The sequence below is a fragment of the Capricornis sumatraensis genome, chromosome 15 (assembly GCF_032405125.1).
Source record: "Capricornis sumatraensis isolate serow.1 chromosome 15, serow.2, whole genome shotgun sequence".
NCBI classification, from domain to species: Eukaryota; Metazoa; Chordata; class Mammalia; order Artiodactyla; family Bovidae; genus Capricornis; species Capricornis sumatraensis.
Window position 1 is genome coordinate 21,242,190 of NC_091083.1, and position 15,072 is coordinate 21,257,261.

The window sequence follows — 15,072 nt, forward strand, 5'->3', positions numbered from 1 at the left end:
TTCACATCTTTGATGGAATTATATGTTCGTGAAGAGACTTACCTTAAATCTCGTCATAAGTCATCACACAGTACCCTGTGGCAAAATAAATCTTTGAAGTACAAACACTGTGTTAACAATGGTTTGTGTTTAAAAAAATACATTTGGAATTCTGAAATGTATGAATATGAAATGTACTTAGGGGAAAATGGATTTATAGAGAAGCTTACCCACAAAGCATAAAGATTCAACTGTGCCATGCTTGAGTAGCTGGCGTGGGGTTGGGTGTCTCTAGGACCACCTCAGCTGCCGAGAAGCTTGTGAAGTGCTGATAACTCAGCAGGGCTGGCTGAGTTTCTGGGGGAAGCCTGTGCCGCACATGTGCCCAAATCACACCATTATTTTTGGTTGAGGACTAGAAAAGCGGTGTGTTGGTTTCAAGAGTCCTCATATTTTAAAAATGTACTTTAGGCACAAAGGCACAGCCTTACTGGACATAAGAGCTGACGAAGGAAGCAGAGAGGTGAGGCTGCTGATACAAATGGTGCTACTTTGGGTAAGTGCAGAGCTCCTGGCCACACACCCAGCAATGTCCTCCCTCTATTCTTCCATTTTGAGCAATTTCACGTCACAAGCCACGCAGTTAAATCTGACAAGGTGGTGTAATCCTCCAACCTAGGGTCAACGATTTCTATTTCCAATAGTCCAGGTGCAGACACGCTTAGAAGAATACAGTCACAGACACAGTGACAGCTCTGGATTACATGCAGCACTGCTGCACGAGACAAGCAATGTTCACACAGCTTCCAACTTACCTGTGGCTCCATCCACCAGGAGGCTGCAGGCAGTATCTGCTAATGCTGGGTGGAGAGCTAGCACACTGTGCTAATCTAGCAGCAAAAGACGAGGTTCCAAGGTACAAATCAGACGAGCCAGAATCTGGGGAAGTCCTGTGCGGCTCCAGCCTCAAGTCCCACCAAGGTCCCCAACTCCCAGCCAGCTGCAGCCTTGCACATCACCAATATGGGAGACCCCATTAGCTGCCCACACCTGGCTCTTCCGGAATCCAGTTCTATTCAACACCAATTGGCCGTATGCTTCACAGAAGCTGGCCGCCCTCCCAGCCCCAGAGGTTGCATCCTCACTAGGAATCCAGAGCTTTTAGCTCCACTCTCCAGGCCAGTGAGCAGCTGCGGAAGGAGGTGACGATGAGCGTCTGGCAGGTGAGACTCAGCAGGTGAGACTCAGCTGGTGAGACCTGCAGAAGGTCTTCTGTGCAGGTTTTCTTTGCTCTGAAGACAGGACAACTAGAAGAGGTGCTGCTGGCTGCCCACCGGTGCCTGTATCCAGACAACGATACCAGGATTGGGAGACCAGCCTACATAGGGAGCCGATGCTCGTGAGGTCGTGTTGAGCCACTGAATCTCCCACTGAATATCTGGGTCTGGTGTCTCATGAGATGATAACATTTCCTCATGTTTAAACCACTGGGGAAAAGGAGGGGCATTGGCTATCTGGGGGTCCCAAGTAGTCAGATGCAACCTCCTTCCCCTGAAATGACAGAGTGGGGTACACATGTATATGCACAGCCTCTGTCGAACCAAATGGACTCCCCCGCCATGACTCCTAACTTCACCTCCTCCATCTCCTTGACTCTTCTCCTAGGAGGGGGTGTCTGCTCTGTACCCCATCCAGATACACACACCCCCACCGCTGCATTTCCAGTCACTCCCAAGTCTGCCTCCTTCAGGAAGACCCCATCTGGCTCTGCCCACATATGCCTCCCATTCTGACCTACTGCACCTCCAGCATCAACTTTTTTACGCCCTGTCTGCCGATCCCTGGGTCACCCTCTCAGTGTCCACACTTCTGAACATACATCTCATTTACACGGACTCTGAGCGACTGAATGAAAGGTTGAGTGATGGAGTGAATGATAACTGCGTGAGTACCAAGCACCCTTCTCCTTCACTTGAAACCTGGGGTTTTACTTTCCTCGTTTCTTTCTTATCTTCCTTCCTCACCTTACTTTTCTGTAGAATGAGACAAACACTGAGATAAAAGAGATTCAGAGCTCAGGCTCTGATGGGTGGATTAAGTATTTCTAGAGAAAGCCACAAACGGTGCGCCTCGCCTCCTGGGAGTTACAGATAAGGGATGACGACGTGGGGTGGCACTAAGATGCCACCCAGCGGCCTCCCGTCCTGCACCCCACACTCCTCCACACAGTAGCCAGCTCCACTGCTGAAACTGGGGGAGGGGCAGCCTTCACAGGTCGGGAGTTACAGCAGAAACTAAGGTGAGTCCAGCCCAGAGGAGGCCTTCCGCAGACGTCCCACGAGTGAGTATCTTGTGGTCAGGGCTTTGGGCTTACACGTGTCTTCGAGGTTTTTTATTATAAAAGCAGGATGAGATGTGAATACCAGTAATAACCCACTCGACGTAATGAACCTCATCTGAAAGTGCTGACTCAAAAGTGTTTGATCTACAAGTAGCTGTCTTGAAGTGAAAAATAAAATCTTGAGTTGTCTTAGATTTTCCTTTAAAATTCCTATGGTGGGACTTCCCTGGTGGTCCAGTGGTTAAGAATCTGCCTTGCAGTGCGAGGGGCTTGGATTGGATCCCTGACCGGGGAACTAAGATCCCACAGTCTGTGGGGCAACTAAGCCCATTTGCTACAACTAGCGAGTCCATGAAGCAGCAAAACATCCCATGTGTCACAACAAAGCCCTGATGCAGCCAAACAAATAAATATTTTTAAAAAACAACAAAAAACCAAACCCTCCCATGGTTGTTAGCCATAACTCAAAATAGAGGGTCACCAGCAGGAGATTTCCAGACCATGTGCAGAGAGGCCTAGTGCATCACACCAGCTGAATCTCTCAGAGCTACTCCGCTGTATACAGCTAAGCCCTGGGGCTGGGTTTCTGAGACGACGGCAGAAAGGACACGTGGCAGAAAACACGGCCCACTGTGGAAATCGGCAGTGGAGCCCGTGAAGGTCTGCAAATACAATTCAAACTTGTAACTCGGCACAGGTATTAAAATATGTGTCACCTTTCATCACCTTAAGAGCAAACCGACACTAAAAGCTTCTGAAGATCTATTATATTACACCATAGAGTAAAAACTGTAGTCAATGTTCGGATAGTTAAAAGAGCACCAAACACTACAAAGTGTAACCAACATGGTTCTATTAGAAACTGTTGTCAACTCTGGCATTCAAAGACAGCAATACAATATTTTCTTTACAAAGCAACCAATATAAAAATCTGCAAATGCCATAAATTCATTTATAGGCTATTATTTTTCACATAGGCATGTCACTAGATTCTTTCCATTCCTTCTTTCTTTCCATTCTCTCCTGAGGTATTTTTTTGTGGTTTATTTTTATTGTACTGCTGGATGCATTTATCTTTGATCACCCTTTCCTAAAATGATTTTTAAAGATCTGCAAAAAATTTTTATTGCATAGGACACTATTCATGACACAGATTGGGAATTGCAAATATGTGGCACTGGAACAAGTCTTACAAATATTGCATTTTAAGAATCTGTTACAGACTTTTTTTACAGTTTGTCTCTTTTTTAAAAAAATTGAAGTTACAGCTAAGAGTTAACTACGTACAGTGAAGCAGTTTGGGAATGTTAGAGATTAGAAAATACACTGAATGATACAAAGGAGAAAAAAAAGCCATAATTCTTGCCGGCTATATATTGTATTGCCTTCAAAAGCAACTGTACAGGTTGTAATCAGTTCATAGTTAAATATTTCTACTAATCTGTTTTGGGAGAGCAAATGTCTTTCAAGGTTTCCAGTTCCTCTATAAGCTTCTTGTTTTGAACTTCCAGCACTGCGACTCGACTTTCCAGACACTTGACATATTCTTTCTTCCGACGTCGACATTCTTTAGCAGCTTCCCTGAAAGGAAATAGAAAGCAAAAGGGCAAACAAAACATTTTTTCGCATGCACGCTACTGACAAGGAGGCTGAAGGAGGCTTGGGAAGTGTGATCATGGTGGCGTTCCCCATCCTGGGACAAGAGGTCGCATTCAATGTCAAACACTAAAGCCAAACTGGGTTCTCAAGGGTCACGGGGGTCCCTTCCACAAGTCATTCCGCATGGCAATTAGTAGCATGGCTGCACCTCCTGCCTTGATTAGAGTTCAGAGCAAACAAGGTCCAAGTCAAAGACAATTACTCTGCTTTATGGCAATAAAGATCTTTGAGGGCCTTGAGTTCCTCAATGAGGGTCTTGTTTTGGTTTTCAAGCACAGCCACGCGGTTTTCAAGACACTTGACGTATTCTTTCTTCTTCCTGCGACACTCCCGGGCAGCTTCCCTGGAACCAACACAAGGCCAGTGACAAGGGGAACAGCCTCTCAGCACAGCCCAGAGCGGCCCCCCGGGCTCAACCGCCAGGCGGCCCTCGGTCAGCTCTGGGGAGAGCGGCACGACAGCTGTGACCAAGCATGTGCCTGGGCGTGCGGCCACCCTCAGCCGGCAGGAGCGATGGCAGAGCGACAACCGGCCAGGCACCTGTGGTACAAGGTGTTTCCTTAGGGCACACGGCCCATGGTCACAGGGGCCAGAAAGGTTTTCAGTAACCAAAACGACAGGAACACATCCCCACATGAATTTCTACCGAAAACAACAACAAAAAAAATTACAGATCTGTTCAATTCTCTTAACTATCTTTGTCCACCAAAAGCCACATGTTCTATCACGAGTTAACTTTGATCAAAAATGATTAGAACAATTAGTCCTCAGCAACCTTAAACCTCAGTATGGGAGGTTTTCATTCTTCAAGACTAAATTTCAGTTAAGACAAGATCAATTAGGATGGCAAGCAATAATTTATTGGCTGGAAAAACAACATGGATAAGAATAACAGGTCATGCACATTTTCATAAACCAAAATTAAAGGGACTCAGCTTTTGAAAATTAAAGGAGAGAAGAGAGGGTACAGAAATACAACCCTCAGTAATCCAGACAACTTAAACCTGGAAATGTGAGAATGCCAAGACAGAAATCATGGAAAGGACATGAGACACACATCTGCAAACCAGGACTAAAAGTAGTGTAGACACGCCCAGAGGAAGACCAAACCAGCAGCCAAAGCAACACACACAAATGAACCCACGAGCCGAGTGAGGTATTTTCATGCATGACCCCACCAAAAAACAATGGACACAGCCAACATTTTCTCTAATTTTTTTTTTTCTAGGGGGGAGGAGGTGGCAACCATATCATTTAACTCCTCTGCAGAAGATACCCTTTGATCACAGCTTTATTTTGGAGCATTCCTTTGAGAAGAACTGCCTTTCAGGTACTCATTGTATCAAAAAGCCTACGCTGAAACAGATAATTCAAATATGTAAACAAAAGTTGTGTCGAATGTCTAATTACCAGCTACGGTAATGCCAGTTACTCTGCCGCAATGCTGAACTAGGATTGACGTGTGCAACACACTTGGCCGATTCTGTTTTAATGTTTGGGGGTAGTTGACACTAACAACTGGTTATCTGTGTTTTCTCTGTGGGAAGTAAGGGTCAGCAGAAGAAAGACCTTGAAATCCCAATGATCCGCAGGAAGACATCAAGCCTTACCGCCTAGCTGAGAACAATGCCGTCGCCCTGTGAATTTAAGATGTTCTCAGACTTCTCAAACAGTTAACAGAAAAATTAACAGTGTAAAAGTGAGCCCAATCTGATAAACACAGATTAAGTTAATCTAAATGATTCACATGGCAAGTCAAGAGTAACTCCAATCACACTTGGCAGTTTGGGAGCACAATTCAACTCTTTCACAAAGAAATGAAAATATATTTCTGAATACCAAGCTTTTCATGATTAAATCCTCATATGAAATTCTAGATCTGGAAGGAAGATAGCCATTTTATAAAACAAGTTACCATGAAATGAAATTTTAAATATTGAAGAACAGTGTCGTGGGATGTCTAATTTTTCAAGTTTTATTTACCAAGGTCAACTATTTCTAGTGAAATATTCATACTTCGTGTTTCATGTGTCTGCCTGCCTGTTACCAGAGTCAAAATGTTCTAGGCACAAAGCTCTGGATGGTCATACCAGTAGGTGGTACATTCCTAAGTTGTCTCAGCTACGGAAAACACCTGTTTCTTCTATTAATAGCTCAGCTTTCAGGTCTTGCATTTGTCTGAAGATATCCTTGGCATGGAGAAAAAATACCCAGCAAAGAAGAAAAGCTGACAAGCTTGTTAAAAAACTAAAAACCGTTGTGGGATTGGTAGAAATACAATTAAGTATCTATTATGAATGCCAGCCAAAGAATTTAGTCTTTTTAAAGAGAGAATGTGTAACAGGTCTTTTTCATGAGTAAGTCAGTCCTACGTGTCTCTACATGGTGGGGCTATGGGTAAGGCCATACAACTAAATGTGCAGCTGACACCAAGGTCTCTTGCAGGTGACCTCAGTGTCAGTGCTGTGTGGGCTCTGGGTAAAGACAACCTGAATGTACTTCCAGGTTCTGTGCAGTTTGGGCTGTGTGATTTTAGCCAGCTTGTTACCTGACCTCTCTGAACCTCAGCGGCTCATCTGTAAAGTAAAGAGAATGTGTGTGTGTGTGTGTGTGTGTGTGTGTATGCTCAGTCATGTCTGACTCTTTGCAACCCCATGGACTGTAGCCCACTAGGCTCCTCTGTCCATGGGATCTCCCAGGCATGAATACTGGAGTGGGTAACCATTCCCTTCTCCAAAGCATCTTCCTGACCCAGGGATCGAACCTAGGTCTCCTGCATTATAGGCAGATTCTTTATGGTCTGAGCCACCAGGGAAGCCCATGAAAAGTAAGGAGAATAACTAGACCTATTCTCATGTGAAAGCTATATGCCTGCGAGGTAAAGAAATGGTAGAAACAAGCATTGAAAACTTGCTCAACAGACACTGAGCAACCGAGTAGCTATTTGTCATCTGCTTTTCTCTTGTCCTGCTCTGAAACTGAAATCTGGAAGCTAAAATAGATCCTTCTCAGAATTCCTTGCACCTAGGGACTCTCTCAGTTATTTCTAGCCCAGAAAATATGCAAGAACATGTGAGAAAATGAGAGAGGGAACTAGAAGTATATGTACTACCGGAGGTGTCTCTACGTGGTGGGACTGTGGGTAATTTCAATTCTTCCTCTTGGTTTGTCCCTGCACTCAACTAGAATTTTTCAGAATAGACTGTACTTTGGTATAATAGAGAAAAAACGAAGTTACAAAATGGATAGAAAACTACATGTAAAAGACTTAGAAAATTCTGAACTCACACTCAAATTTATTTTGCTCATAAAGCAGCTTCCCCCCCCCCCCCACACCACAGGATCTTTAACGAGTCAGAGGGGTGGGATGGGGTGGGATGGGGTGGGAGGCGGGAAGAAGGTTCAAGAGGAACGGGACATATGTATGCGTATGGCTGATTCATGATGATGTATGGCAGAAACCAATACAATCTTGTAAAACAATTATTCTCCAATTAAAAATAAATAAAAACAAACAAGTCAGGCAATCATCTTATTTCGGTCTTTTTGTATAAAGTATATAAAGTGTATAAAGTATATAAAGTACTTCGTCGTCATCATCGAACCATTTTCTAGGGTTTTCATTGTATCTGAATGTCTTATTTCATAATAATGATCATTATATTGACCATACTAATTGATAAATAATGATAATTTTTAAAATAATGATTTAAAATTAACTGTTATTGAGTATAGTTGCTAAGAAGCTAAATATTACTTATCACCTATTTCACAAAGTAAATACCAAGTATAAAGTGAATCTTTATTTGTAATAAAGTCCTTCTGTTGTCATTAAAAAAATTTAATGTCTCATTTAGATATCACCCTACAACACAGGGGGCTGATGAAAGAGTTTCACGGCTGGAACTCTGATTAGAAAACTTACCTATGAGCACAAGCAGAGCAGGAGTCTACACAAAATGACACAGAACATGTAACATGGGAGAAATGGCTGAGGACAAGTAGTAAACGATAGGTCCCCTAGGTGGCCGCAGTTTCTAATGAAATGCCTTACCTGTTTTTCATTAGCCTCAGCTCCCGTTTGCGTGTCGCTTCCTCTGCTAGCTGCTGGGGACTGTGCAGGCTTCCGGGGGAGGCAGCCATCACCACTCCCTGTGGCAAAGCAGTGGTCGGAGCTCGGATCTGGTAAGTCGGCATCTCGCCAGTGGCGGCTGCAAGGAAACAAAATGGCACAAGTCATATAAACAATTTCCTACTTGATATATTTTATATAAAGTTGACCTGGAAATAACCACCTTCTTTTTACATGTTGTAAGAGGTGATCTTGCTAATGTTTAAGATGACTGTTCAGGGCATTATAGAAATCTTAGGTATGAGAGATCTCATGAGCATTTGGAACAATGATACTCAGGATGGTCTATACATTTAATAGAAAATGCCCTAACACTTTTCAGAAAGTTTTTTTTTTTTTAATCAAAGGCTAAAGTAGGGAGACTTTTGAATTAATAGTTCATTTAGTCTAAAATCAGTGTTGTGCTGATACATATTTAATTGCAAGCTCTCCAGGAGGGAAAAAAAGCCCTGGTCTGTACTGTTTATCAAATTCTAGGATGTGAACATTTTCACCATGGCCAGTTTCAAGCTACCAGTGTAACTTCACTAGATGTAGAGGTGGAAAGACATACTATAGTAAGGGGCACACCATGGAGACAAAACAGATGTAAATAACCTCAAGATCATGGATATAATTATTAGAAAGGATGAGTTTTAAGTGTTTATTAATGTAATTTATTTGTTAAGTATATGTGTATTATCAATACATCTATTTTTTACTGATGGCTGTTTTTGGAATCAGTTCATAAAAATCCTGAAAATGTAATCATTGGTACCAGCAAACCAGTGGGAGCTGGCCCTTGCACACCACTGCAAGAATTTTACTTAAGCAGAACATCTGTATCCTCTGAATAGCCCAGTGAAGAGATTTTCCCATAGCCTACATCATACCTGAAACAGTTCCTGAAAATCTTTAAGTGCAAGTATTATTAACAGATGATGACTAACTGGGCTGCTGGAAGGAAAATACTAGCTTACTGTATTTTCAGCTTAAAAACAAGAACAAAATAAGAAACAGGAAAGCTCTACTTAAAACTGGTTTCTCTGCAGAATAATAATTTTTGTCTTTCCTAGGTTCCTTGGGATAATAACACATTTCTAAGCAATCATTTTTTAAAACACATTTTCTAATTATGGTATAATCATAGCTAGCTAAATGATAAATTTAAATATTTAGTATTCACACTGAATACTAAAAGTCCTCAAAGTGTCCTGATTTCAAAGTTTGTCTATCCACTGCCATAAACACAGCTTCCTAGAAAGGACAGATTTAAGTCACAAAACATTTTTTTACCACCAACTTTTCAACTTTAAGAATGAATGGTCCATAGTTAATTTGACATTTTGATGAAATGTTGCAAAATGCATGCTGTCTCAAAGTTAAATGCAAGAAAGGTTTAAAAAGTTATCAAGTTCAATAAAAATTGGTCTGAACTTAGTGCCAATCAAAATATGAAAGGCATCATCACTATGTGTCATTGAAATGTATTATACCCATTGAGGAAGAAACAAAATTTTACCCAAAAGGGAGACAAAAGACTTTTTCACTAAAGTGGAATATTATCACTGAAAATAGCCAACCAATTTAAAAGGTTCATCAAAAATGATCTATGTGCTTCTTTTGGATATATACCAGGGTTTTTTTTTTTTTCCCTCTAGGGCTTGAGAATTAGGTGAAAGAATAAAAATATGGCTTTGAGTGAAGATAACAAGGTCTTTGTAAGATTAACAAAATCACTTATAAATTTCTCCCTTCTGTATATAATTTAATAAACAATCATGATAAACAGCAACTGTGATAGATATAACAATCACTAGCAAAATTTGATATTAGTAAACTTGAGAAAAATCCTAAATTTATTTTTGTGACTATTTAAAACACTGTATACACAGATGTCTTATTATATGTCACTGAAAATTTTGAAATATTTTGAAATTATTTAAGAAGATATTTTAAAAAATCAGTTGTAAACTGTTAACTTCCTAAAGATTTTTTAGAAAAACTTCAAATCCTATTGCCAGGGGAACTAGAACGGTGCACAGAACTACACAGCGGTCTCCTTTCTCTGTACTCACAGCAGGGGAAGGTGGTTATGGGTTAATAAAGGTTAAACAATGAAACAGCTGGAGGCGACAGAGGCTTTCTAAAATTGGAACAATGGCCTGTGACGAATGAGAAGTTCTTGTGTCGTCCCTGTGCTGACATTTGCAGGCGGCAAGGATGCAGACCTTGGTCTAGTGTTTTTCTGGCCAAACACTGCTCACAAAGAGTGCAATAAAAATTAACAGCAAGGTACAGATGGGTTCAGGATGCTTGCTCTAGCTTTGTGTATATCTGCTATTTTTGGTACTGTAAGTCAGAGCAGACTGGTTATGTGATATACAAAAGTTAAAGAGTATCCATTTTTTAAAAAAGGAAAAGGGGGAGGGGGAGGAATATTTTGCAGGTGAAAAAATAAAGTTCATTCACTGGTCTTAAAGCCAGAAATGTTTCTAAACTTGTGCCTGTTCCCCAAAGCTGAAACTACCCTCCAAGGGCCAAACTTGGCACCATGAAGAAGAGCGGCACTTTTTAAAGAAGTATTCTTAAAACATTTTGAGCAATAGCTCAGGAAAAAATACAGCTTTAAAATGATATCTTGGAACGGAATGTTGTATTTGGATGTATTAGTTTTAGATTATTCGCTAACAAAACTAGGTTTTATTACAATTTTTCAGACCTAGAATATATTCATTCTATCTCCTTCAACAAAAAATCACCCTGCAGTGCATTAGTTCAAGCCAGAAATAGGAATTAATGTAAATTAGTAGGAATTAGCATCAATTCCTATAATATCCCAAATAATCTATGTGATGGTGCTATTCTAATGTCTAATGGTTACTGAATAAGTATCAAAGGATGAATTCCATATATTGAAATATGATCTTGTTAGTAAGCATGTTAATAAGATGGGGGCAAAGAGAATCTTTTGTTTTAAGGAAATCCAAATGTCAAAAAGTTTTGTTTTTGAAAGAAGTTATCAAAAAGTTTTTGTCTTAGCTTTAGTTTTTGATGAAGTGATTCAGTGGTAATTTAAAGCAGGTCAGATGTTGAGGATCACAGTTCAAAGAAATCTATTACATTCTTCGGTGTCACACTCTGATCCATGGATTCTTACAAAGGCCAATTTCTGTTCCTTCTAACTACTAAAAGTGCCCAAATTATTTTTTATTCCAGAATTTCACTGTACACATTATTTCTGAAAATAAGTAGACCATCTGTGGGGGCTTTAAACTCATGATCAAACAAAAACAAGAAAAAGGTATTAACACACTAATTTTATTCTAAGGCTGCAAACTTTAAAGACAAATCAGGGACATCTTTTTTACCTTGGTATCCCCTAGAATCTAGCTCGGTCTTTGATACTATGAGTGCCTGGTGAGTTTACATGTGGACCACACGGAGTAAATTCTGAACTTCCTGGGGTTTTGCAAAAGCCCACTGTCATTTAGAATGTCTAAAGTAAGCAATATTATGATTATAAGACCATAAGCTATTGTTATTACAGCTGTCTTTAACACTAAGCCATGGAAAGCCTGATAAGGTGCCATGTGTTTATTCCGACTTCTGGATAAAAGGCATTATTTCTTCAGTTTTCCCTGAGATAGTAGTCATCTAACCTGGCATTTTAGAAGGAGAGAAGTTCTATTTATAGTGTGATTCCAACCATCTAACTCCTGACATGTAAAAAGAAATGTTTAGGTTTAGTATCAATATTTCATGAGAAAGAAAATTCCTAGAACTCTCACTTCTGGTTAGTAACTTCATACCTCTCTTCGCAAGCTTTAAACACGGTACAGCAGAAAAAGCATGGGGCTTGGAGTTTGGGTTCTAGTCAGCTCTGCCACTTACCAGCCATGTGACTTGGGGCAAGTTCAGTTTCCTCATCTGTAAAATGGGGATACATGGTCTCATTTAATACTCACAATAAACCCTGTAATGTATGTCAAAGTGTCTAGCACAGTGCCTGGCACATGGTAGGCTTTCAGCAAATGTTAGTTCCCTTCCTCTTCCCTTCCTTAAGTTCTGAAAGACAATATTCCAGATTATGCTTATACTGTATATTAGTTCAAAGGCATTTAACAACCATAAATATATTTCCCCCTGGAGTTTTCCTTCTAACAAACCTGGGTAATAGAAATGGTTGAAATGTGTGGCTCTTATTCCTTACTGCGCTTTTTAAAAAATATGCCTCTTAAAAAACTTTTAAAATTTCTACTATAAAAATTTCTACTATATATTCTATCCCCTTAGAGAATAAATTATTAAGCAATAATAGAAAACATCCTTCTTAAGGTATATAATCATTTAAAAGAGAATCTCAAAGGTGGAGAATCACAAATAAACAGATGGTACAATCTCATCAGCCTGGTAGTAAAAAAACTGAAAATCCCACAAGTCAAAGGTGCTTGTTTCTTCCTAACAAAGAAAAGAGGAAAGCCAGCCAAATGCCTAGCTTGATAACTTCCAGAGTGAAGCGATTTATCAACACCCCTAATGATGGTGATATTATTTGCTTATTTGTTCACTGAGTTCTCTGAGCACACTAACTGAATAAAGATCTCTGTTTCCACACACAGCTCCTACCTTCATGTGTCACGTTGCTCTGTGTGGCCAATCCCAAACACACTGGAGAACTGCAAGCAATGGAGGTGACTTTGCAGTCACACTGGTTAGCACAGGGTGCTTGCCCTGGCTCCAAAAACCAACAGCACCCTCATTTTCCTTTTCTGGCCCTCTTCCTCCCTGCCACCACACCAGGACTCAAACTGTCCAGACCAGGCGTGCCCTCGCCTGCTGTCTCACACCACCCAAAACTTCCCCTCCTCCACTGCCCCCCACTTTTCCCAGGTAAATGAAGTCCTATGTAAATCTAACTAAATACTGAACACTTTCAAATGTGTTATAATTACTATAACACATAGACCCCATAGAATTAAGCCAGTACTATTTTTTATTAAGTTACCCATAAGGGACCTTCCTGAATTGTTTATTAAGTAAAATTCTTCAAGTGAAAAAAAAAAAGTCCATGTAAAAGATGAAATTATGAATATCAAAATTTAAAGTTCTATATAATAGCAAATATATACTCCTATATCATCCTAGGAGAGTAATAATAAATATTCTAGAAAAAAGCAACGTGATATGGTGTGAACAGGACCCAACATGGACTCTGAAAATCCAGAAGAGTTCATCGCTTGCTAACTCTGTGAGCTAGAAGAGCTTCACCCGCTCTGACCCCTGTTCGGTTAGATGCAAATAAGGGTAACATCATCCGCAGTCAGTACCTCAGTGACAAGGCATGGAAAGTGCTTCTCCTCTCACCTATTTAAACGTGGTTTCCTCAGTGGGGACTTTCCTGATCCCTTAACCCTGTTACCTGCTTCTCATGGTCTCTCATGTTCTGCCAGCTTTCTTATAGCACTCGCCACATTTGTATTTATTTGTAACATTAAGTGATTTTTTTAAGTTTACATAAATGCAAAGTATCATCATAATTATTTTAGTAGGCATTCATTTATATTTTATTAGGCATTATTTTATGTTCATATAGGCATATAAAACTGAGCAAAGTGAAACAAGCATCCAAAATTGTATTTCATTAAAATGTTTTTTCAAAAATAGTGGGGAAATAACACAATGGCAATTTCTGTATACCTTCCATGCAGTTACAACCTGATCCAAAACATTTTTTCATGTGAAAATCTCCAAACAAAAACTTTTTCCAGCAGCCCCTTTTCACAAAGGTGAAATGTATCCTTATTCTCATGCATCAAATATTAATTAAGATACTATTTTCCAAATTTGAATAAGTTGTAACTTTTTAACAATTTAGAAATCCAGGCTGAATACCATGATAAAAACTATTTCTGATAAAAATTTAAAGTATAACCAACAGAATCAATAATATAATTCTATAAACAATGGATATTCACTCTCACATTCAATTCCATGATCCTATAAGCAAATCCTTCTAAAACCTTTTCCATGCCAGTCATTATTCTGGAGCCTGATTTTGGTCTAGATGAGCTTTTCAAACTATAAGTTGTAGACCATAAGCTATTTATTAGTTTCATGGGTCAAGAACGGCATTAAAAAATAGAATACACAAGTATATCACAGAGCGTAAGCACTATTTTTGAAACTGGTTTTACATAAATGTACTTGTTTTATATAAACACACACACACACAAAGTCTACTGCAGCATGATGTAAAATGTGCATCATGGTCAAAACTGGGTGGGGACGATCCCCTAGAGAAAGGAATAGCAACCCACTCCAGTATTCTTGCCTGGAGAATCCCATGGAGAGAGAAGCTTGGTGGGCCATAGTCCACAGGGTCACAGAGTCGGACATGACTGAAGACACTTAGCACACATGGTCAAAAGTTGGCAAGTCAAAAGATCCAGCTCCATCCACTCCCTTCAAAATCCGAATGGAGAGGGGGTGAAACTAGGAGTCCAAAGGTGGGGCCCAAAGCTCCACTCAGTTCAGTTCAGTTGCTCAGTTGTGTCCGACTCTTTGCGACCCCATGAATTGCAGCACGCCAGACCTCCCTGTCCATCACCAACTCCCGGAGTTCACTCAGATTCACGTCCATCGAGTCAGTGATGCCATCCAGCCATCTCATCCTCTGTCATCCCCTTCTCCTCCTGCCCCCAATCCCTCCCAGCATCAGAGTCTTTTCCAGTGAGTCAACTCTTCGCATGAGGTGGCCAAAGTACTGGAGTTTCAGCTTTAGCACCATTCCTTCCAAAGAAGGAAAAGCTGCACTACTGCCTTCAGAAGGCCCCTTAAATCCTGTGTTTTGGGAGCTCCTCAAAAAAGCAAATAAAATACGCTTTTCATTCTCAAATACCATTTTAAACAGAACTGATTCTGTGAGAACTGACCAGATTTCCAAAAATAATGATTTCTGAAGACACAGTGAGGTCTTGTG

The 15,072-nt window shown here is 40.4% G+C and overlaps 1 protein-coding gene across 11 annotated transcripts in view; it reads right to left on the reverse strand.

Moving 5' to 3' along the window:
• Positions 1 to 3,196: 3,196 nt before the first annotated feature.
• CREM (cAMP responsive element modulator) overlaps positions 3,197 to 15,072 on the reverse strand; it is a 66,549-nt gene continuing 54,673 nt past the window's right edge. For 4 of the 11 annotated variants that reach the window (XM_068987380.1, XM_068987384.1, XM_068987382.1 and 1 more), the window contains 2 exons: positions 8,034 to 8,190; positions 3,197 to 3,901 (listed from right to left, as the gene is read on the reverse strand). In XM_068987380.1, the coding sequence (XP_068843481.1) occupies positions 3,757 to 3,901; positions 8,034 to 8,190 (302 nt within the window). In that variant the 3' untranslated portion in view covers positions 3,197 to 3,756. Of the gene's footprint in view, positions 4,323 to 8,033; positions 8,191 to 11,984; positions 12,021 to 15,072 lie in introns of all 11 variants that reach the window. The other 7 variants (XM_068987378.1, XM_068987377.1, XM_068987381.1 and 4 more) reach the window with 4 other exon arrangements.